Below are 24,396 nucleotides of genomic sequence, written 5' to 3'. Positions count from 1 at the left end.
TGTGTTTTTATAAGGATGAATTCCAGGAAAACAAATATTTACTTGCTTAAGAACAACACATTCTTTCATTTCCCCTTCCAAAGCTTCTGAAGTCTTTGCAGCTAAAACAGTCTCTAGCAGTTGTTTCAGTGAAGGACAGTGCTCCCTACACAGTGTTGGCACTAGAAATACAACATACAAAACTGAGCTTTTGGGATACGAAGACTAAGATTTAGCTAAGCCTCCTCTTTCCCCAAACAGTTTTTTCCTGTGGTGTTTATTTATAACAAAAAGCTTGCAAGATAAATTGTCTCCTAAGAATGCTCCTCAGTGTTTATATCAAAGTGAGACAGACAAAAGCAAGCTCCTTTCTAATAATGTGAGCTCCTGAGCTCATGTGGTCTAGACCATGACTTGGACTATGCTCTTCATTTCCCCCCTCCCTAAATCTACTCAAGAGACATACCAAAATAAAAATAAGTTAATTTTTAAGAGGTCTGAGCTACTTCTGATAAAAGCTGAACAAGCCTAAGCTACCAAAAACCTCTGCATTTTTTTTCCTAAAAAGAGGCTATTCAAATACAGAAATAATACTAAAGCAACTCAAGCCACAGCTATTTTACACTGACCAAAACAAGTGACTGCTGCAGAAATGCAGTGGCTGTCAGGAATGTCACCCCTTGGAACACTGAGGACGCAGCCTGCAAGTCTGCCATGGTGGGCCTCACCACTGAAATAAAGGAATTGGTCTTCAAGTTCAAAATAAGGCACTGACAGAAGTCCTGCTCCAATCCAAGCACTCACCCTCTTCATGCACTACAAATCAGAATGATGGTTTTTAAAAGAAGGGACAACCCCAGCAAAGAATTCCATGTCCACTCGTACAGATCCTTTTGATGGCAACTTTCCCAAGCCAAACCACCTTATGAACAAGCTGCTTTTAGAGAAAAAAATAAAGAAAAAGGCTAATATTAAAGAATAACAACAAAGCTTTCACAGTTGTCTCCTTGTAAGGAGAACAGACAATTCACTGAGGTGATTTAGTACCAGTCTTGGGGTTTTGATGCTGCAGCAGGCAGCACTAAGAGCTGGCCATGAATAAGGTTGGAACTACTAGTGTTGGTGAGTTAGAATACCAAACAATTAAAAAGGACAAGTAATGAAGAAAAAGGCCACTGACAGAGCCAGAAGAAAAAGCATCCCATGTGTTTTACCTTCATTTAGACAAGATTTGTTGCAGTTAATCAAAACCATAAGATCAACTTGCCTTTTGTCAAAAGAGACCTCTGCTTCTCATGTGCCCCAGCAGCACAAAAACCTGCAACTGCTTCTGCTGGGAGAGAGAGATTTGCTGTCACCATGTGTTATGTCTGATACCAACAGAGGAGGACAAGTGTTGAAAATACAGAAGTGCAAATACGGGAGGCTGATGTTGCAAGAAGCATTAAATTTGATGAATTTATTCCTAGTGAGGAGTAGATAACTAATAAAACCCTGCTGTGGTTTTTTATGCTTCCTTTTGTTTCCAATATGTTTTCCAATGTGCATACTTCTCTAAACATGATTTTAAAGCAGGGTGCTAAAGCTCATTCATTAAGTATTTAGGTGACTCATTTAGTATTTGTAGTTTTAATGCCTATAATGTGCACCTAAATACTTAATGAAACATAATAGCTTGACGAATACTCCTCTGGCATAAAACAGACATCTAAAAATGAAAAAGTGTCTGAGCTGAGCTATGTTTATTCAAACTACCAGAATGTTTTAAAAATAAAAGTTATAAAAATTATTTGCTTTAAAGGGCTCTGGAATAGAAATCAGGTTTGAAAATCCCAGCCAAAAGTAGCAGAGCTTCATTAGATAAAAGTTAACACTAAGCAGTGCAGTGTTATATATTTTTAATGCAATGCACCAATTTCTTAAACCAGACATTCCCTGTTACTTAACCTTTCCCAAAACTTTTCGTTTAGCTAAAAGGCTGGTTATCAGTCAGCAGATAATTAATATTCATATTTGAAGTCTTGCTGGGAGAGTTACTCTAAACTTTTGCTCAAATGCAGCCAAAACAAGGAATTGCAAGGGGCATCTTTAGCTTCAAAATCAAAACATTAAAGGATAAAGTGACAAATATTAGCTGAAGTGGTTCAGCACTAATTAACAAGATAAACAATTGTAGCAAGACATTAAAAAAGAAAATCAAAGAGAAGCTGCCAACTGTCTGAAGCAGTCTGGATGACAGCCTTACCTGAATACCATGAACTCGCTGCTCTCCTTGCTTTCTCAGCAATACTTTCAGTTATTTAACTTTTTTAACTCCTTTTTTTTTAAAAAAAAGAGCATGAGTACATTCTTTACAGTGTGTCATTTAACTTGTCTGAGTCTTTCCACAGTTAGCTGAGGCAGCTTTCCCTGAGGGAGCAAGCCCAGCACCTCTTTCTGAGCACCATTTATCTCAGGCTCTAGAAATGTCAGTGTTTGTGTAGGACTACGTGGCCACAAACAAAGGGAAAGTACTGAACTACTCGCTGTGACAAGTGCCAAAAATACTTCCTGTGTTGTCATTACTCACTCCAGTTATTCTGGCTACACATTTCAAGAAACTCCTCCCACAATATCCAATCTCTCCCACAAAAACCCAGCAGATCTGAGGGCAGAAAACAAGGAAGAGCAGGAGGCCCAAGGACAATGAATGCTGGTAACAGCAATTCATTAAAGGATAATTTGTGAATTCTTTTCCCCACCATCCTCCTACCATGAAAACCTAACTGAAAACAGCTGGAAAAATGCAAAAAAATCCAGTAATAAATGACATGTCCTGACCTGGCTCTGTCCTTAGCAATGCTGAGGGCTGTCAGGCTGTGGCTCCCAGTTGCATGTTTCCTTTCACTAACAAAAGAACAGACACAGTTATGCTGCAATGAACCTAGAGTAGCTTATTGAAAAATTCAAAATCCACAGGCTATTATCCACAATGCTTAAAAAAAGGGCACAAATTGTTAAAAAAAAAAAAACAAAACAGACAAACACTTAGTCATTGAGAAGAAACACATCAGGTAAGCTTGAAAATGGAAAAAACCAAACTCAAGTTGTGCAAAGTCTACTAAAGTAACACTGCTGGCTGTCAGGATGTTGTCTTTACTATACACCCAAAGTGGGCAAACCTGGGAGATGTGTGAATTGCAGAGGGATTCAGCACCAGCAACCCCTTCCCAAAATTCATGACTTCAGAACAGACCATTCATTCCCCATATAAAAAACAGCAACAAAAGAACTGCAAGGGGAGCCAAATTCTCATAGTCCTTGTGGTGTAACTCCAACAGAAGCATCCTTCTACTGTTTTTCTTTGTACCAAGAGCCAATTCAGAACAATTCTTGGAAACATCAACCACCCTATTACCCTTTACATCACCAAATGGTTGGGGTTTTTGTGTTTTGTTTTGTTTACTGTGAGACTGGATTATCCTTCTGTTTGCCTGCCAGAAATCAAAAATTAATCATATCCATTACACGATCAATTTGACTCTGGAAAAAAACCCCTCAAATGTGAATTTACAGGCTTCTACTCAGATGCAATAAACAAACTATACATTTTCAAAATAACAGCTACTAGTAGAAACCTTTATTAGATAGTCAGAGAACTCTGAAACAGACTGGTAGGTAGCTTGTTTCTGTTTAAAAAGGAGAATTCATGGTGGAATCTGCAAGCATATTTACGGTCACTAAACCACAATGTCAATGGAACAGTTACTACTTTTTCACAGACTTCAAAGCTCCAATATCAGAGTCATATTTTGGACAATGTTTCCTTGCTTTACAAAGATCATATTTTTGAAGATTAAAGAAAGACCAATCATCCAGGAAACTAGGTGACGTCAAGGAAACCCCAATAAAGCAAGAATCAAAGTCTTAAGCATCAAACACACACAAAAAGCACAGCTTCCTTTTTACAACCATTATGTTTTTCTCTGTGAGTAATTTCAGTGACCAAGAATGATTCCTGTCAAGGATGGAATTTTGATGGCCCCACACCTTTTCTCTCCTTAGGTTATCCTACCTTCTAATAAATTAGTTCATTGCCTGAAGATCAAAAGAGCTTCTGTATGTAAGGTCTGCTTTAGGCCATGTTATCAACACCACACAACGTCAACTACTTTGACCGAGACAGATACTAAAATCAATTATTGCCAAATGAGAACATGAAAGCTTGAAATTGTGCCTCTATCTTTTTAAAATGTCCATCTGAAGTGATATTATGAAACACCACACACTAACAGTGGTCCCTAACTGATAATTAGCAGATACCCAAAGTCAAACATCTCAGTGAGCTGTACCCAGGTGTTGGTGTTTTAGCATTCAGCTTTTCTGTGCAGGAGTCACAGGCACAGAAACACACGGGATGAAAACACTCAGTTCTGACCCAACAGTGCTTTCAGTTTTGTCTCGTACACACACCCCCCTGACTGCCCAAAACACGTGTTTTTCACCAGGAATTAGGGCTAAACGTACCAAACTGATTTTTGGCTCAGCCTCTGTGCCCCTGCCAGAGTCTGGCTCCCATACAGGAGCAAGGTTTGCAAGCTCAGTGCTGCTCAGAACTTGCAGTTGTGTTACATTTCTTACAGGTCTGAGAGAAGTAACACTGCTCCAGGCTGTGTGCCTGGGACGAGCTCCCCTCCAGGACTCCTGGGATGGCCTAAACAACATCTCCAGAACATGTGGTACCTTTTACCTGGTTCATACACAGCTTTTGATACAACTCTTAAATACCAGTTTACCTGTTTTCTTAAGAATGCCTAAAAAGGTGAGTTATTTTCAAAATTAGTATAAAGTTAAAAGAAACTCAAAACTAGCTACAATCTATTTAACTCAAGCACAGCACCGCCAGAAGTTTCACACACACTATTTGGTGTTTCATGTTGTTTTTCCTTTCACTCTTTAAGGCAGTGGTTTCCACAGGTCAGTTCTCAGAACATAATGAAGCATGGTCCATGGCAATTCATGTTGCAACTCCATTTTTAATCTGGGGGACTCCACTCCCCAACCTTTAGTGGTTTTGTTCAGGGCTCCAGAGTTCAGAGATCGAGTTGACAGGTTCTGTTCTGGCACAGAATACAGCTGGCACATTTTTCATTAGGACCTTGTTCTCAGTTATGAGATGGTTCAAATTGTCCTTTTTTATTGTTTAGAATTTGCCTGTTATTCAAAGGTCATCAAGTTGGCAGGAACCTGAAAACAAAAATATAAATGATACAAGAATTTACTGCAGGGAGTAGCTACTTGCCTTCAACTATTTCACAGACTAGACATCTTGTTGAAGAGCACATAATTCTGTCTTCAAAAAAAGGGAGAAGAAATGCAACTATCATCCAGCAGGAAAAATATACTTAGAGCTGCAGAAACCCCAGGTATAATGAAAATATTAAACTCCTGTGAGGGTTACAATTTTCTTATATGGCCGTAGAACTTCCTAATTTTGATGACATTTAGCATTTGTCATCAAAATAACCTTAACATGATAAATCTCAGCTCTGCTAGACAAGGAGAACCCAGCTAGAGAAATTCTTGGGCCCCAGCTAGAAAATTCTTGGCACACAGATCAGTGATTGATGTAGGCCCCTTGGTCTTTTTAAGACTAATTAAAAAAAAAGGCATAAACAATTCTTTGGGTTTTCCTGTGGCAAACCTGAATGCCTGCTGCAGCCATCACTCATGAAGATTAAAGCTACTGTTTGCAATATATTCGTTTATATCCCCATTTTCTCTCCATCAGGAATCTGTCTGACACCAACATCTCTCATTTAGTCAGGTTATTAAAGAGCCACCACATTCCTGATAACTGTCAATAAATAGTCAGTTTGGTCAGTTATGAATCAAGCATTTCTTGCTCTGCATTTACCATTTACCTGTAGATGCAAGAATGCTCAACTGGGCTAAAGCTGCACCATTAAAACCACAAACAGTATCTATTAAAATAGGTGTTACTATTATTCAGCTATTACTAATAAACAGTCTAGGTGTTGATATTCCATTGAAAACACATTTGAACATCCAGTTTTTCTAAGGCAGTTCCACTGTTAAGAGTAATAAACAGTATTGCCAACCCTCACTGAAGCAGAGCTGTCTTTAGAGGACAGTTTTCCACCACTTACTTGCAAACTCTTTGCCACTATTTGCTACCATCCCCACTTTCTCCAGCCAGGAACACCATTTCTTTCCTTTACACTGTCTCAAATACCTTCACAGGAGCTTCTGCAGCCCTCCTTACTCCTTAAGATCTCTCTCAGAGGCAGAACTGAACAAGAAAGCACAGAAGGATCTGGAAAAGCCTTTTTGTTTCCCCTTGAAATTCAGTGGGATTTCTGCTCTGGGAACTCCATAAGCAAATGTGCAAAGAGAAGGAAGAGTTCAGGGAGACAAGTAACTTAAAAAGGATTTTGCTGATGGAAAAGATCAGTAAAAATTTATATGAAAACTGCATTTAATAGGGGTTGGAGTCTTATCTTCCTTTTCAATTAATTGAAAATGCTACTTTTGCTTTCAAAGATTGGAAAATGTACCAAGGGCTAAACTACTTTCTGTACTTTTTAGGAATAAAAAATATATACACAGCAGAAAATATATTCAGGCAGAATGCCTGAAAAAAGGCACTTCAGGAGAGTTATCTGGAATTGATATTGAATGCTGCAGTTTACAACTTTTTATATAATTGTGCAATAGCCTTTTTCTATGGGCAAGACAAAAATACTGCACTCGGATATTTTAGAGCATTCCTTGCATTTCCCCAGTTGCTTTAAATTAGTCTCAAGGTAGCTCCAAATCTTTCTTCATTACTCCAGAAGCTCTGAAGACTTGTTTGCAGAGGGCCAAACAGAAAAGCCAAGCAAGGCAAATCCATCAGCATGTGAAAGGGGTGGAGAGGCTGCTCAGGGAACACACCAAGCCTTCAGGGACAGCTTGGTCAGCTCAAGGATCCATCACTTCTGGGCTCTTAAAAGCTAATTTAATTTAATTTCATTTCATTTCATTTTATTATCTTGCTCTCACCTGTTGTCTGTTGCTTTGGCAGGCAGCACTCAGGTGTTTAAACCAGAGCATTGCGTTCATTCTGTTTCCAGCTTGAAATTTATATGAATTTCCTAAGAAAGAGGAAAAAACTGATGAAGAAACATAAACAGAGCTCCTTTTTAAACACTTAAATCCTACCCATATTCAAGTACCTCTAAATTGAAATATTATGGGAAGATTTACTAATAGATGGTCCATATCACTTTACACTTTGTCTGGAAAAGGTGCAATTGCTTGACCAATTGAAGAAAAGTTTCAGCTTGCCTCTTCCTTTCCAACATTCTAGATTTCAACTAATGCTTGTCTCTACTAGGAAAGAACAAAATATCCCTCAAAACAGAAGTGGTTTTGTTCATTTCCATTACTGCAATTGGTTTATAATATCATTATTTTTTTAAACAAAGTGCAAGGTATCACTGAAATGCACCCTGGAAAGCTACATTTGAAAATACCTGAAAATCACTCCTAAATGTAGTGATACATTTCAGACCAGGCTGGAGTTACACAGAGCTTGTTTGGGTTCAGGAAGGTCAAGTGTTACAAAAACATTTCAGATTGCTGTTGCAGAGTTTAAGCTGACAAGCACTCACAATTTATACTTCATATCAGCAGTGCTAGGAGAGATGTTTGGAAATAAAATGTACTAAGACTTGAAGCAGACAAAGCAGTAAATAATTTTAGGCTCCTTTATCAGAACTTCTAATAATGTTCTTTCTGCACAATTTGAAGTGCTATGGAAAAGTAATGTTTTCTTCAGAGTTTCAGCTGAAAGCAGCCACAGTGTTGGAGTAATGGACATCCACAGGCTTCTCCACATAACAGTCAAGATCTCTGAGGGGTTTTTCCTGGTAATAGCACCACATTTGAACAGATGGCTTGGGTTTTGGTTCTCACTTGGAGAGAAGTGACTGCTCAAGCAGCTAGTCTTAGCTCAATCTTTTTTTAAAATTGTTACTTGGATTTCACACATGTGAAAATGCCTCAAAGTGTTCTAAACATATTTTAAAAGAATAAAGATGAATACTTCCAATTAAAATCACATCTGGGGTTGCTAAGAGTTTGGGGAGTTCTTAGAACTCAATGAAGACTCTAAGGATTCTCCAGGGTTTTTACTCCCAGAGCATTCTAAAGGAGAAGTTGACATGTTGGAGAGCAGCTGAAACTGGAAGGATGTCACTTTCCACCTGCTGGTTTAATTGCTGACAAATGACCTCAGCAAAGAAAATGTTTATTCTGTGCACTGCTTACCCTTCTCAGAATCAGTCAGTAAGAAGAGATCTGGGTGCTCAGGGTCATCTGCCATCATCACCATCCAGCCCACCACTGAGACACTCTTACTTGGCGTGGACTTGAACTGGAAACACAAACAGGGATGAAAATGGAATTAGAACAAGAGGCCAGATCAGCCCAGGACAAGTACCCAGCAGGGCACTCCCTCTCACTGTTCAAGACTGGGTAAATTCAAATGAAGCAGAGCACTTCACAAGATTAAGAAAATTAACAAAGCTTGTATGAAATTAGTGCAAACAGAACTTAAGACAATGCATGATATTAAAAAAAAATAATTAAAAGGAATATCTCAAGCTGCAAAAGCTTGTCAGACATCAAACCTGCACTGCATGATTACAGCAGCATTCCTCACCACATTAGTTCACATTTGAATGTACAGCACAGTTCTAAAGCATATTAATAAATGCAAAACTATTTCCTGCACTGTTCACAAACAGAAGAATTGAACTTGCCTATGCTATAACTATTCACAGTTAGCATGCAGTAATTATTACAGTACTCTGTAATTACACATAACATAAGTCCTGGGGACAAGATAACACAACTGTCTAATTAAATGTGATGACCTGATGAAATAAATGGATGAAGTGAGGATGTAAATTCAATAAACAAGTGCCCAGAAATGGGCAGTCATGCTCATTTATCAACAGGATGTTCAAAATGAGGGTGTTCTCCTGTTCCAGGTGTTATTCATGGACTGACAGGAAAGTTAGGCCTAAGCACAACACCTGTCCTTGCTACATCAGTCCCTTTCCTGACAGCTCCTTGACCCCCCTGTTTTTCATTCACCTGGTCACAGTATTATTTTCTTCTCGTGCTTGTCTCAGTCCCAGGCTCTACTCACCCATTCAATCCAGCTCATCTCCAAACCATAAGCTTCCTTTCTCCCTGACCTTCTTTTCACCTATTAGTAGACCCACCCAATTCACTTCTCCTTGCTTGCTCAGGCAGTCCCAGCCATGCCCCAGATCATAATTACTTCAGTTTCTCTCCTATCTTTGGCTGCCAGGTCTCCTCTTCCCATGTTCTTGGGTCCAACAGAGACTCTCCTATCAATCCCTGCACTCTCACCCTCTGCAGTGCTTTACCCAACTTCTCTGCCCAGAAAGTCCAATTCTGGTCTATGCTCATCCTCATCAGATGCATCTTCCTCCTCCCCTGTGAATCCCCACTCCAACCTCTTTATTAACACATCAACTTTGATCTCTTTAATTGCATTATTAGAAACAATAAAACATCCTTGAGATTGCTGTAGTTTGAAGTCATTAAAATTAATCTATAGTTCTAAAATACTTTTATTTTTCATGCTAATGTGTTGTGTCAACCCACTACATAATGCCACAAGGCAGATGCACAACATTAAGCATCAAGTTACTTTTGTTTATTTTAGAACAATTGCTTTAGTATCACAATCCTGGAACTCTGGTTCAGTCAAGGAAACAGCTACTGCTAATAAGTTTGAAGATATCATGAGCAAAATAAGAGTTTCTAAGAATGTTCTGTGCATGGATATACATTTGCTTTATGAATAAAACTCCACTGCAAGTCTAATGTCAGTTATTCTAATCTCTGCCACAGATTCACTGAAGAACGGGAAGATCACAGAATCATCACAAAATCACAGAATGTTTTGGGTTGGAAGGGACATTAAGGATCATCTCATTCGATCCCTCTGCCACAGACAGGGACGTCTTCCTCTAGACCAGGCTGCTCCAAGCCCTGTCCAGCCTGGCCTTGAACACTTCCAGGGACGGGGCAGCCCCAGCTGCTCTGGGTAACCTGTGCCAGGGCCTCAGCACCCTCACAGGGAGGAATGTCTCCCTAAAATCCCACCTAGCCCTGTGAAGCCATTGTCTAGGTAAGATTATCTGTCTGGGACTTGCACAACTGGCTGCATTTTAAACCCTAGTTTACATCCATTAGAACTTGGAATGAACACATGTTAGACCAGCAGATGAAAGAAAAAGTATTTAAACCAAGTTCAAAATAGTTTAAGAGTCCAGGCCCTTTATATACACACACTAAAGTTAAGTAACTCACAGAGGTGGGCAGATGTGGTAAAGTCTCAAAAGAGGAGGAGGTAAATTATAAATTATATATATAATACATATATAATATATAATAATATAATATATAATATATACTAATATATTATATAATAATATATAATATAATATATGCTAATATATAATATATAATTATATATTATATTATAATATAATATAATTATATATCTATATAGATATATTATATATTATATATACAATATATATCTATATCTATATTATATATTTCTATATAATATATTTTTATATATAATATATCTATATTATATATTTCTATATAATATATTTTATATATAATATATAATATATAATGTTATTATATATAATATATTATATATATTTATATATTATAAATATATAATAAAATATTATTATAATTATAGATAATATATAATATATATACAATATATTATAATATAACATATAATATTATATATATATATATATATATATATATATATATATATATATATATATAAGATAAGATTTCATTACAGTGAGGGCTGTAACTCCTTTTCAAACAGAAACTGAAACTTTTTCGAAGAGGCAGTAAATAATGTCAGTCTGAAGTAAAAATTATGGCATTTTATCTGAAAGAAGTAATAAGGATAAGGAAAGAGAATAAAGTTAAGGATACAGCTCATGGGTTCTTTAAAAACAGGAAGTTTATAAAAAGGATTTATTATGCACTCACTGACAACACTGCCTCAAAAAGTATGATGACACAACACTTAAAAGGGACCTGCAAAATGCAAACTTCCAAGTGGTCCTAAAGTATTAATAGGTCTTTTTCCCAGAGGTGGAAATTTGTGTCACAAAGCAGTTTTAATGGATTATAGATAAAATGTACCTTTTGAACAACACTTATTTCTGGAGTTTCATAGAAACAGCACACTGGGCTTTCCCATCTTAGTTGTATATCCCAACAGGTACCCAACATGTGACACTGCCATGCAATCCAAACTGCTAGAGCTCCTTGCCTTTTCTTTTCACTCCAAACCATCAGTTAATCATGGTGCTTCTCCATAAAATGAAAAGCTCCACACAAGGAAAGTGTTTCCTGCCAGCATCAATCCGTCATCACTAGAAACACATGTCAGCCTTCCATCCCTGTGCTCAGCTGGATTTGTATTCCATGTTTACACAGTCCCCAGGGCAGCTCATTCTCTGCTGATGCACAGAGCCTTGCTAACAGCAAGCCTGCTTTGTTAACATGAAGGGAATGAAAGCTTCATTGTAATTTAATGTTCCTGGTTCCTATTTGCTTTTTGTAATATAGGCCACTGGAATGACTCTTATTGTACACATGGAAAACTGCACAGCTCTGGCACTAGGCTTCACAGAATTGATTTTTGCTGTTGTTGTTGTTCTGAGCTCAAAGGCTTTTACAAGTAAATCTTTGAATCAAAAACTCTGAATTAGTATGTGAACACACTTTTCACTCCAACATTCTGGCACCTACAAATCTCCTCCTCCATATCTCCTGTTGAGATTCTACAGATTTATAATATTCAAATAATTTTCTCGGTGGCTGAACATCCTTCCCAGAATGACAGCATTCCTCATTAGGGTATTTCAGTCAAAGTGCCTGAGCCACAAGTACCAAGTTTTCTACCCTACAAATAAATCCACCTAATTTTGATTATAGCATGCAATGGAAGGCTTAGAACTAAGCAGGGTTTGTGCTCAAGCATGAAGCATAAAAAGTCTCTGTTGCTTTCCAAGTACCTACAAACACAGAAAAGTCTCTCATGCACGCTGTGTTGTCACAGAAATTGGCAAGGCTCTCAGTCCAATCACTATAAACAGTTATTTTACAGGTGTATTCACATATTTCAAAGTGCTCAGTTGAAGTCTAAGTTCAAGTGGCTATTCTTACTGGTGCCCTTTTCTAAATGGGCACAAGTGCTGCAGTTTTTCACAGAGGCTTCTCTGTGAGCTCCATTTCAGCATACAAGATAAAACCATTGTCCACACATTCCTCTCAGATTGTGCTGTACTACATCTCTGGGCTCTCAAGTTCATGTGCTTATTTATAGACAATTCTCCATTACTGCAGCAATAACTGAAACCTGTTCACTGTTTAAACTCAATGCTGATTTTATGCTGTTACTCGGAGGAGATGCAGCACACAATACTGGATGCACTCCTTGGCCTTTGACCACGGGCAGGAGAAGAGCTGGCTTGTCTGTGTCTAAAAGGGAGGGGATTTCTTGCCCCTTTTTGCTGAAATTACTCTGAGATTTTTATGAGGTAATTTTCCAAAGAGGCTGGCTATTATAAGCCTGGAAGAGCTTTGAGTGTCGATGCATTCCAAGCTGCCTGGAGCAATTGCAGCAGCAGAATGGTCAGAAGCATGCCTGTAATCAAGACACGTTTACCACGAGAGCTCCAGCCAGGAAACTTTATATAGCAGACTGAGTCTTTTGTTGCCAACGTTCTTTTCCATGTCACAGAGGGCTTGAGAAAGGAAGCAGGAAAGACAGATGTTTAAATGGCTCCAGAAGATGCTTGGAATATTTTGCTAAGGTAAATCTCCAATGTATCAAACTCTGAAAAAGAAACCTGCTTCAAAGTAGATGGCATCATCCTTTTTATCTGGAAGTAAAAAACCCCAAAGACTAAGTCTAGCCTTGGATCTCTTCATTTTGCAGAGTGAACCTCTTGGGAATATCACTGGACAGTATCTGGAGCATTTACTCATGCTCTAGCTATCTAGGGATGATTGGCCATCTGCAGTTCATTCTCTCCTGATTAACTTTTCCTGAAAATGCAACTAAACGTGAACTGAAGCATGACCCTCGACAAGCCACCTCCACACACTCCAGAACCAAAGCTGAGGCTCTGTACAATAACCCTGTGGTGAAAGGGATGGAAAGCTAAGCCATCAATAGCCAGGCTCGAAGTACAACACAGGCAGAGCAGCTGAACAAGTTACTGACCACCTATTATCAGCCTGTTTAATGAACTGGAATCCATCAACCAATCCCTCTATCTCAACAGCAGTTACCAGGATTCCCACCCCAATTTCAACAAAAAGGTCATGCTCTGTGTTATAACAACCTCTGAAGCAGAGGTTTGCTGTGACTACTCACTGCAAATGATTTGTTTAAATAAAAGACAACCCAAACTGTAGTAAATAGTTGTTACAATAGATAAACCTCGACTGCACCTGGGAAACCAAATCAGAGACCAAGCTCCACGACAGGCTTGGCACCCACAAACAGGACAGAACCTGTCTGCTGCCCTAAAAAGCTGAAAGCAAGACATGAGCTGCGTACAGCCAATTCCAAGGCTGTGCTGGACAGTTCAGCCCAACTTCACAGAGCCAACTATTAAAGAGAAATTAATGTTCTTCAGCAGTCATTGCTTTTAACTATCACTCCTCTTCTCCTTTTCCTGGGAATTCCCTTGCCCAAACTCCTCTCAGAATCTGCAAGCCACAAGGCTGGTAGGCTCCTAGTGGGAAACCCTGTAAGCACTCTGGACTCCAACACCTCCTCACCTCTCTCTGCAAACTTCCTCAGTGGTTTGCTGGAACAACAAACTGCTTTTTTTTTTTTTTTTTTTGCTTGGACAAAGAAACATGAATACACAAGCCTGTGAGACAGATTTTGGCTTCTTAAGCCTCTGTTGACCTGCAGTTTAGATGTTGTAGGTGTCACAACATATCAGTGACTTGGAGAATATCAGAAGTCAGTTCAAGAGGTTTAAAAAATAATCTCTGAAAGAGCATAGTAAATGGATGTGACTGTATTTCCAGGCAAAGTAAAGGTTTTTGCAGGAACAGATACTCAGAAGGATCAGGTACCAGACTGTTTACCTTTTTCTTTAATTTATTTTTGCTAAAGAAAGCTCAAGACTATTTAAATTATTGAAACTGTTATTCTGAAGGAAAAGTGTAAACAATGCAAATTTAATATGCTTCATTTCCAATCAATATAATTCCTTGCTAAGCACCTTTTTTCAAATTCTCTAAACCTGCATGTATTTAGATTGTTGAAAAATGGTAACACAGAAGAGTGAAAAAGCTTCAGAATGAACAGATAAAAGTCTGGTAAAGTCCTCCATAATTTTGTAAAGAACAGTGAACCAGGGAGACTTACAAATACACATTCTATTTCTAAAAGAAAACAAAATGCAATTTTGGCACAAAGCCTGAAGGAATCACAGCAGTAACAGGAACACAAAGTCTGACATTACCACAAAAATTTCTTTTCCATCTCTCAGTGTTTCCAGAAAAAATAGGCAACTAGCTGTGAGTGACATAATGCCAGCACAAGTTCTTTCCTGGTTCCTTTTTTTTTAATACTTTGCATTTCTACTCATAAGCACTTACAAGTCAGCTCTTTCCTTTTAATGAGGTGGAATCCTTCCCTAAAGTTTTCACTGAAGCCAGAAACAAATGCATCCAAACACACACACTTCTCCCAAGACACCCAGAAGACAGAAGGATTGGCTAATGAACCTTCAGCCTGGGCTAGACAAATGAAGTAGGATCAGTTTCAAAATCATCTAGGCAAAGCTAGTAGGGGTGGATGGCCAAGAAACCACATAAATAGTTCTGAAAGTAATTAGTATTAGAATACTGTTTCCTAATGAACTTCCAATAAAAAGTGGGAAATAATCTCTTAGATTAAGGGAACTTTATACACAAAATTTCCACACAGCAACTTCAAATATCCAGGAGCCTGTGATCAAGAAATGTTAAGCTTCAAATCTCCACCCTCTGCACATAAAAACGTTAGGGTAAGAAAACAGGATTTTGAACCAGAGTCCCCTTCACAAGGATTCCAAAAGCAGAACTCAGTCTGCAAAATTCCATAAACTCTATGCAAAGTGTTCTACAGTGACAGTTGGCATAAATTAAACTGAAACACCTACCAAGGCAACCAAGTAATGATTCTGAGTAGTGAATGAACTCAGATTCAAATATCTCAAATTTTAGCCCGTTTCTTAAGAGAATCATTACAATTAACTAGGGACATCAGACAGGAACAATGCACATCTTAACATTCTACAGAAAATCCTCTTGCTCCTTCCCCACATAAGCAAAACATTTTAGCTTCTTTGAGATCAAGTTGCAGCAAATAAAAGGAACCCCAGCATCATCTGACATCGCAGCTCTCTGCTGAGCAGATGAAGTGTTTGGTACTCCACTGCACTTAATGGCTTACAGGGTTATACAGAAAAATCAAATGGTCTAATTTTACCACACAGATTAAATTAGTACACGTTTAATTGTTGTATCTTGGGACTGCTCAATTTTTCCTCATCAGTGCTTGTTTGGATTTCAAACCGTGACAAACTGCTGCAAGACTGAAATCATCCAAAGACAGAGCTTTGAAAATGGACAGACCAATGACACAGTTCCTCTCCTAAAAGACCAGCAAAGTCAGAGACACATGGCAGATGCAAAGCAGATGTTCTCGGTGTAGCATACAAATGTAAATGATATTTCCCTGGGGTATATCCATATGAGGTGACTGACTGACTGGGAGACAGGATAGTGCTGAGTAGAAATCAGGCAAGGCATGAACTACTCTCAGTGTTTACATCAGGAAATCACATTTTAGTTTTGGCAGGTGATACTGGAGCATGCCTGGTTTACATACATGTTTTCTCTCTGTAGCCTTCAGGGATTTTGCAGCGTAGTAGAAGAGTTGGGTTCCACACAGTGCTACCCAGTATTTTGTCCAAGATGCTACCTGGAGAAAAAACAAACAAACAAACAAACAAACCCAAAAGTGCAATGGATAAGTGAAATTCTTTATAACACTGAGCTGTGAAAGAGGAGGCACCATCCTGCAAGAACATGAGAGCACTGACTGTCCAGCCAAGCATCAGCCATGTTTCCAAAGCTGCTGTTTGTTACTCATGCAGGCCTATGAATGCATGAAAACTCCAGAAAGCAGAAAGATCATGTGCCTTTCCTCCCTAATCTGAGAAAACTATTCTGCATCTTGCTCTGTACCTCCTGCAATCCCTACAGAACACTTTGTGGAGTAAGAGTACATCTGTCCCTTTCCTTTTCCATCTTAGGTGCTGCCATAAGGTATCCCCCATTGTCCTGAACATGTATTTTGATTTATAATTTATCATCAAGTATTTGTAATGCAAATAGTTACAATCTATTGACAGATTGCTGGGATTTACCTACTGCTAAGGAAGACAAAACATGATTCTCCCAATATTAAGGTCATCAGTAACTGCAGAAAATTTGATTCAGCATCCTCTTCTCTTCTACTTCCTAGATTATGTGTATAGCCTTACAAACTGAATAAATGCACCAAACAGAAGGACTGAAACTCTGGCAATGACCCTAAATCATAATCAGCAAGGCAGAGGAGATCTCAGACACCTGAACTAGCTGCCCAATGGCCATTTTACTGTGTTTATAACTGGGCAAAGGAAGAAGGTGAGAAAATTCATTTATTAAAAAAAAAAATCTTACTGTAGGTTTTTTGCCTTCTTTCAACAAAGTCTTCCTCCTGAGAACACCTTGAATAGTAACTGCTCCTGGATACAAATGAACAGCCAAATCTTCAGATTCTAGGGAGCTGAAAGGAGCATGTGAAGAGTTGCGTGAAAAAATATTTTTCCTAAAGTAATTTTCCAACCATTACCAAAAGCTAATGCAAATACCTTTATTGTAACTCGAAAATGTCAACTTTCTATTTATTTGAAAACATTGTGGAAAAAGACTTTGGCTGTTACAAGGAATTGCTGTTGTGGAATTAACACTTGCAAGCAAAAGTGATCAGAAAAATTAATTAGCCAAGCAGGTAATCCTCAATTAAAAAATTAAAACTCAAAACACGACTGAAAGACAAGAAAAATTAATTTTAAAAAGTGAATGAAGTACATTGGTACAGTTGCTGTACATGTTAAACCTCTCCTCCAGCCCTCGCAGGAAAGATTTGACTATTTTTTGGTTAGAAACACCACAACCATGAGCACATCAAAACCAAAGCACAGCTCAAACATGCACAATCCTTAAAATATCTGAAAGCAAGGAGAGTAGGAGGGAGCAGGAATAAAGAGTAGAAACCCAAACCACTGCTTTAAGGTGTTTTAATGCAACTGGTGCTCTACTGATCATGTGCCCTATGAAGGATTGGAGAGCAATGGGCTTAAACAAAGGCCAGGTACAGCACTGAGGAAAGAAAACTGAGCTTGATTAAAATTACAAAGCTGATTGGCTTCAAAAACATTTCCAATCAGAGAAAAGTTACACCAGGAATCATTTCAGTGAATGTCAATCAGAGCATGTAACTAAAGTGCTGAACCCAGCAGCTTTCTAGAAAAGCCAAGAGACTGAACAGCACCCAAAAATCATTGTGAAGGAAGCCAGGATTTGTTGTTTCATCCATCCTATGTCCAAAGTAAACTGGAAATGTGACAAACACTTTCACTGCAGCACCTACTGAGGATGATGATATGGAGACAATTGTGGACATTGACAGATGTGAACATGGGTTTAATTCAGTGAGACAATGCTTGCTTCATAACATGACAGAGGTTTCACAGTTAATGGCAATTTCTTTCCCAACTACGGTGACAGCTGGAGACAGAATCTGTATCCATAAGGAATCAGAATAACCAGTTATGTTACTCTGTCAGCTTGCAAATATTATGTATACTAAATGGGGGGCAATTTGAATGTGTTACTCATTTTAGGCATCTCTCTGATTCCAGGGAAGGGGAGCAAAGAAATTCAGTACAGAACTGCCAGCAAAGGAAACATCTGGAATGCCATCCATTAGCAGCAGGAGCAGCTTTGTTTCCCCACGAGAACTACCAGCACTGCTCCACGGTGGCAGGCAGTTCAAAAGCTACCCTGGCAAAACATCTTTAGCCTTGACAGAAAGATCCAGTGGTTCAGAATTTGGATTTGCAGACTGGAATGAACAGTCCTTATGCTGATCTAGAGTAAGTCATTGAAGGGAAAAGTTTTAAGTCTGAAGAAAAAGGTCTCTACCTTTATTTTGACACATAAGTTAGAAAGGGAACATCAGAAAACACCCACTTAATTATTAAACCAAACCAAATCACCAACAGCAGAGGGAAGGTTTGACACCTCTGTGTGCAGTGGGATTGTACCTGCTGGCCTTCATGTGGCCTCGATGGCCATTTCGTGACACTCTTGTCCCCGGACCGAGAGAATGGTACAACCTGTTCCTGTTGGATTCCATTATAAATTGTATGTATTACATATACTGTCATTCACACAAACAGCACCACTGCTACAACAGCACAGAACTTTTCTTGTGTGCATATCACAAAGCCACTTCTTCCACGTAAGAAAAAGCGAGTAATTTTATTTAGAAAAAGGCATGCAGAAGTAAATAAAATGGTTTTTCATTTCATCAGATGTTCTCTTTGTCAGAACTCACAATACTGAAGTGCTTTACTGGCACTGAAGATTAACACATTTTTAGAGCAACGTCTGCATTTAGCTCAGACCAAATAAATGTAAAGGAACCATACTGATAAAACTTCCATTGAAATCTGACTTTAGATGTTACTACAAAAATGGTTTCAACTTCTATGAGTACAAAAACACAGAAGCTGTTGGGCTGCAAGGAACCACAAGCTCTGTCAAAATACACCTGACACTGTTTAAAATCCTGTTGTGCTCAGTAACATAGAAATCAGCTCAGCAATATTTCAATTTTCCAGTTCATCTATGCTGTACACTTTACCTCTAAGCCCCACATTTTAAAATCATCTACCTGATCCATACTTTTATCCCTGTTCAGGAACTGTGCCCCAGACCTGCCTTTTGAACGCTGCTTTGCTTCACTGAACTTGGTTTCTCTGAATCAGATCCTCTTAACTGACTGAATTCCATTTAAGTCAACACAAGCATTGTTGAGGCACTTTGTCCTCATGTCCTATTTTCTTATTCATTTTTCTAACTGCTTGTATTCTGTTGAAAGACTGAAGATCAGCAATTCTGTGGGAGCAGGCAGTTAAGTACAAGCCTTATTATCAAAAAGATATTCATGAATCACCATCTACTAACCTGTTCCACAATTTGCCATCGTTTGTTTCTCAACATAACAGATATCTTTGAACTTATGAATTATTTTTCAGAACACACTCAAGATACAGGCAAATAAAACAATAAAGAAAAACAAAATAAAGTAAAATGAGCTGTTTGTTTCTGTATACATATGGCATGCAAATTAAGTATGCTTTCTTCTTACCTTTAAGCTTGTTTTTTATTGCATAACAAGGAGTTTACCACTCTTGGAATCCTGCTATTTCAGGGAAATCTATTCAGAGACACTCAGGATGACAACTAGTGAGACTGAAGTGTCACTTAATACACTACCCTTAACAGGATATAACTGCAAGGACTTGAAATTTTAGTCCTTCTAGTAATTTTGGTTGGCCTGAAGGGACACTCCAATGCTGAAAACTCTTTCTCAAGTTTCAAACTAAGATTCTGTTGCACTTAAAAACAATCAGTGGCCAGGAAAAACAAGAACACATTTTACATTTCCTTCTGTTACTTGGGGAATCTGTGTGCGGAGGAATTGTTTTCTTCCTCTTAAGGGATACGATGCAGATTTCAGCTTTCCTAGCCAAAGATGTTCCTAAAACACACAGAAATACTGAATTCCTACTTGCACTGCATAGAAAACAGTCATTAACACTGGATGCAAAACTGGATCCCAGTTTTGCCAGAGTTGATAATTCCAGCCAACCAATGTCTCTCCCTCACTTAAATATCTTTATAAAGAATGGAAACCACTATGCTTCACTGTACAGACCAAAACCAGAGAGAGACATTTTCTAGTTACCTTAAATTTTGACACTCGCATGTCAGTGTGTTACCCATGAAATTTTAAAATATGCCTCATCATCTTATAAAGCAAGGAACAGACTCAAGGTTGCTGCAGGTGTTTAGGAATTTCACTCATGGTGTTGGGAATGTCTGTAAGGAACCCTATCCCTTTCCCTGGAAGCAGGCAAGAGAACTCACCCTGAAACACAAGAAACCTCCAACAGGGCTCCCAAAAGCTCTCTCAGGAGAGAGGCAAGTACAGAAGGCAAGTGGAATTTGGAGAAGGAATCTTCTCCATGTTTGACATGGAGCAAACATTTCATGTGGGGGAGCCTGGGGCTGCCAGCTCTCATTAGCACAGGCATGAAAAGCCCCTGCTTTGTCTCAGAAGTCCACACAATAATTCTGAAGAGTGTTATCATAAGTTTAAACCTAAATTTTAAAGTTTCTTATGCTGCTCTGAGGTAACAACACTCAACTCACCATTTTTTCTAACTTAATGACTTTTTGAGAAACAACTTGATACCAATACACAATTCCATAAGGCAGCAGGGAAGGGAAAGAAAGAAAACCTTTAGAATGCTGTATGTGCTTTGTGATGCAGCCTGCAAGTTAAGAGATTGCCTTTCTTACCCCACGTGTGTTCTCTGCTCATGTAGAATGCTACCTGGTGAAATTGTTAAGGGCCTTTCCTCATGTATGTATTCATATTTAAGGCATGAGGCATCCAGGAGTTCACCTTTGGCACAGAGAGATTTTCAAAGACTTCTTCCAAAATTAACACAGAACTTTAACTGCTTCAACTAGTTCAATCAGAATGTTTGTGGTAACAGCTCCCAACTAAAAAGACGAAGTTTTTTGACAAAAATTCCTATGAAAAATGTAAAAGCGTGGTAGAAAAAGTCATCCATGACAACTCTGAAGCTGATGGATTACCTGAAACTGTGTTATAGAAGCAAGCAACACACAGTAGTGTGCATCTTACTCAGCTGTGGGAAGGTGAATATTGCACCTTTTTCTGTGTTAAACTACAGCTGTTTGTCTTTTCCCACATTCTCAAATACAACGTGAGAATGGGCTGAAGGGGTCAATGCCACCTGAGCACTCACAGCTGCTGGAAAAGGAACAACTTGTTAATTCTGGACCACAAAGTCAGACATTAGCAAGGGGCACTGTTGTGTCTTCCCATGTAACAGAATCACAGAATCACAGAATTTCTAGGTTGGAAGAGACCTCTAAGATCATCAAGTCCAACCCATGTTCTAACACCTCAACTAGATCATGGCACCAAGTGCCACATCCAGTCTTTTTTTAAACACATCCAGGGATGGTGACTCCACCACCTCCCTGGGCAGATGATTCCAGTATCTGACCACTCTTTCTGTGAAAAACTTCCTCCTTAATTCCAGCCTGTATCAGTGAAGGGAAAAGAGGATGAGAGAGACAAAAGAGGTGACAATGTCAATGAGAAGAGAGCAAAGGGATTATGAACAGATGAGTGTCTCAGGGAAAGTGAAAATGAAAATCAGACAAACACAAACAGCACGTGTGATATCCACATATATAAAACCTTTGGGGTCTAATGGATCTCTGGCTGAGCTCCTTCAAGGATGTGTGCACTGAGTAAGCACCCCATTAGCTAAAAGCCCTAATAGCCATTAGTGAGCAGGTGTTTCTATGCTGCTTTAACAGATCCAGTGAACTCACTACAGCTTTTTTGTGTTCTTACAGACAGAAGATCTCTAGTTCAGCGCAAAAAAGCATAATTTTCAGGTCTGAGTGAGAGACTCTAAGTGACAATGTGAATAGAGAAACACAGGTTTTTCTTACCTTTCAAATGCTGGCCAGGAAGTCTCTTCACTGAGTTCAGAACCATCACTGCTACCTAGAGACATATAACAACAGATGATACATTATTTCTTCATCTACAAACCATCTCTGTCAATTGTATCTAAACAAATAATAATATTTGATATTCTGAATATCAGAATATTAAAGATGAAATGCAAAAAAATTCTTCAGTAAAATACTACAAGGAAAACACTTTGTGATTTGCTTCAGGAATTTCACATAAACTGAGATGGAGATTGAAGGGATAGGGTCTAGTTCCACATTAAGAAGTTGAAGAAAAGGAGCACTAAGAAATGGGAACCTTATTTTCAAAATATAAACAACACCCTAAACCCAAATTTGTCTACATTTAGAAAAAGAGCTCACTTATTTAAATAATTTCTTATCAAGTCCCACAGAGTCATAAAACAGAGGTGCAAATTCATTGGTGAATCTCCAACACATGATTTGAGAAGCCTTAAATAACTTTTTAAAGCTATCTCCTACTTACTCTATCAGATCACAACAGCATCATTTCCTTCTGTGCTTGCTTTGTAAACTAATCCAGAAACAATTCATTTTAAACACTGAAAACAGAGGAAAATCCCAAACCCCAAAAGTCTGATGCATCCACTTATGGCAGTCCCATAAATAAGACAGTAACTTTACAATTCCACTAAATCCCATTAGTCTGAAAATGAGTATTGAAGTATAGATACAAGGTGGCTGTTACCTGTAATGTTAAAACTCAGTAAATAATTATCAGTAGGAATGCTGTTAACAGAAATCAGTAGCTTCTGTACACAACTCCAGGCTGTTGCCTTGCTGCTCTGCACCTTTCAGACCACCCCAGCTGCCCACTATTATCCTTGTTCACCACTTCAAACCAACATTTTTGGCTCCAGATAATCCCAAAGCCTAAATATCAGTGCAATTCCATGTCAGTCAATGCTTGAAGCCACCTTTTGGTAAACTAACTCGACACCTTGTTTTCTCTGCTGCCTGAACACCCATATAATAAAGGAAAGTAATAAAATAATACAATTACTTTGAAACAAACCAGAAAAAAAAAACCAAACAAAAAATATGAATCAATGCTCCTTACTTCAAGAGTTCCCTCAGAGAAACAGCAGCTGAAAATGGGAACCAGTTCCCTGTAATTTTACACAGAAAATCAGCAGGGAAAAGCAGTGCCCTGAAAAATCGTGTGTACAAAGTAGGTCTGGATATTCACTGAGTAAACACGGAGTAAAGATGGAGGCAATAAAGATTTACACACAGCAGGGGTAATTCCAGCCAAGAGCCATGAAAATCTCAGCATGGGCTGAAGTTCCCTCTGTGCAAAATTTAAGAGAAAATACAAGCCTTTATCTGCCAGCCAATTCGACTGAGATGCCTCTTCTGCAAACATTAGCTCAACATCCACATATTAACACCACCTCTATGGGATACCAGATCATCTGGTCTCAGCTTATTCTGATTTTTTCCTAAAGGAAAAGTCCTAACCTGGTTCACACACTACAGTAAGAGCCATTTGTGTAGTGGAAGGAGCTATGAAATACAGAAGTGATGTTCCAGTGGAGGCATAAAGGGCTGCAAGCAGGAAGGTAAAATATTCAGCAGGTAACTTGCATTACTTTCTAGCAGTGCCTTTAAGTTTCCAGTGCTTCCATTTGCAGACCACTGATCCCCAAGCAGCCAGCTGCTGGGAGGGTGGCAGCAGCAGGTAGCTCTGGGCACAGAAGAGTAGCACAGTTACTCCTGCTGTGACTTCCTCTGAGCTGAGTAAGTGCTGGCACTCCAAGTGAGCCTCTCAGACTGAATCTATCAGCAAACATTCAGGTGCCACAGGGTAGGTGAGCAAAGGAATGGCCATAAAAATAATCAGAAGCTCTGCTCAGCACAATTTACACCTGACCTTCAACGTGCAAAAGAGAATGTGTGGGTTGAGCTCCACATTATCCCAGGCACTACGATACAGAAAGACTACCAGGTAAATAATGAACTATCCCAGAAAAAAAAAAAAAGAGTAACCAGTGGAGTAACCTAACCAGGTGGAGCCTGCTGTTACAGAAGGAGTCTTTGCAAAGCCCTTACCATTTCCTGGAAGAAACAACTGCCACTCAATACTTTCAGCAAATTCTACAATCCACATCACAGTGAAAAGCTCAGTGATTTATTCCATCCCAATGAAACCACAGCTGCACTCTCTGCAAGGCAATACATGGAGTCTCTTCTGATTTATAAGTAGCATGGTTTGGGGATGAGGAGACAGAATCAGATGTAACAATTCAGAGACAACTTTAAGCAGGCATTTTATTTTGGGTAAGACCTCCCAGCTGAATGTCTTTGAAGAAGGCTGTTTGTGGT

At 38.8% G+C, this 24,396-nt stretch overlaps 1 protein-coding gene across 4 annotated transcripts in view; it reads right to left on the bottom strand.

Annotated features, from left to right (window-relative positions):
- Positions 1–3,567: 3,567 nt before the first annotated feature.
- RALGPS2 (Ral GEF with PH domain and SH3 binding motif 2) overlaps positions 3,568–24,396 on the bottom strand; it is a 109,837-nt gene continuing 89,008 nt past the window's right edge. For 3 of the 4 annotated variants that reach the window (XM_038143947.1, XM_038143948.1, XM_038143949.1), the window contains exons 14-20: positions 22,027–22,081; positions 18,504–18,581; positions 16,855–16,960; positions 16,016–16,108; positions 8,293–8,398; positions 7,024–7,115; positions 3,568–5,205 (exon numbers count right to left, since the gene is read on the bottom strand). In XM_038143947.1, the coding sequence (XP_037999875.1) occupies positions 5,176–5,205; positions 7,024–7,115; positions 8,293–8,398; positions 16,016–16,108; positions 16,855–16,960; positions 18,504–18,581; positions 22,027–22,081 (560 nt within the window). In that variant the 3' untranslated portion in view covers positions 3,568–5,175. The remainder of the gene's footprint in view (positions 5,206–7,023; positions 7,116–8,292; positions 8,399–16,015; positions 16,109–16,854; positions 16,961–18,503; positions 18,582–22,026; positions 22,082–24,396) is intronic. The other variant, XM_038143950.1, reaches the window with a different exon arrangement.

The sequence above is a fragment of the Motacilla alba genome, chromosome 8, assembly GCF_015832195.1.
Source record: "Motacilla alba alba isolate MOTALB_02 chromosome 8, Motacilla_alba_V1.0_pri, whole genome shotgun sequence".
In the NCBI taxonomy this organism is placed as follows: domain Eukaryota; kingdom Metazoa; phylum Chordata; class Aves; order Passeriformes; family Motacillidae; genus Motacilla; species Motacilla alba.
Note: the sequence above shows the minus strand (reverse complement) of the source record. Positions and strands in the feature narration are given on the sequence as shown.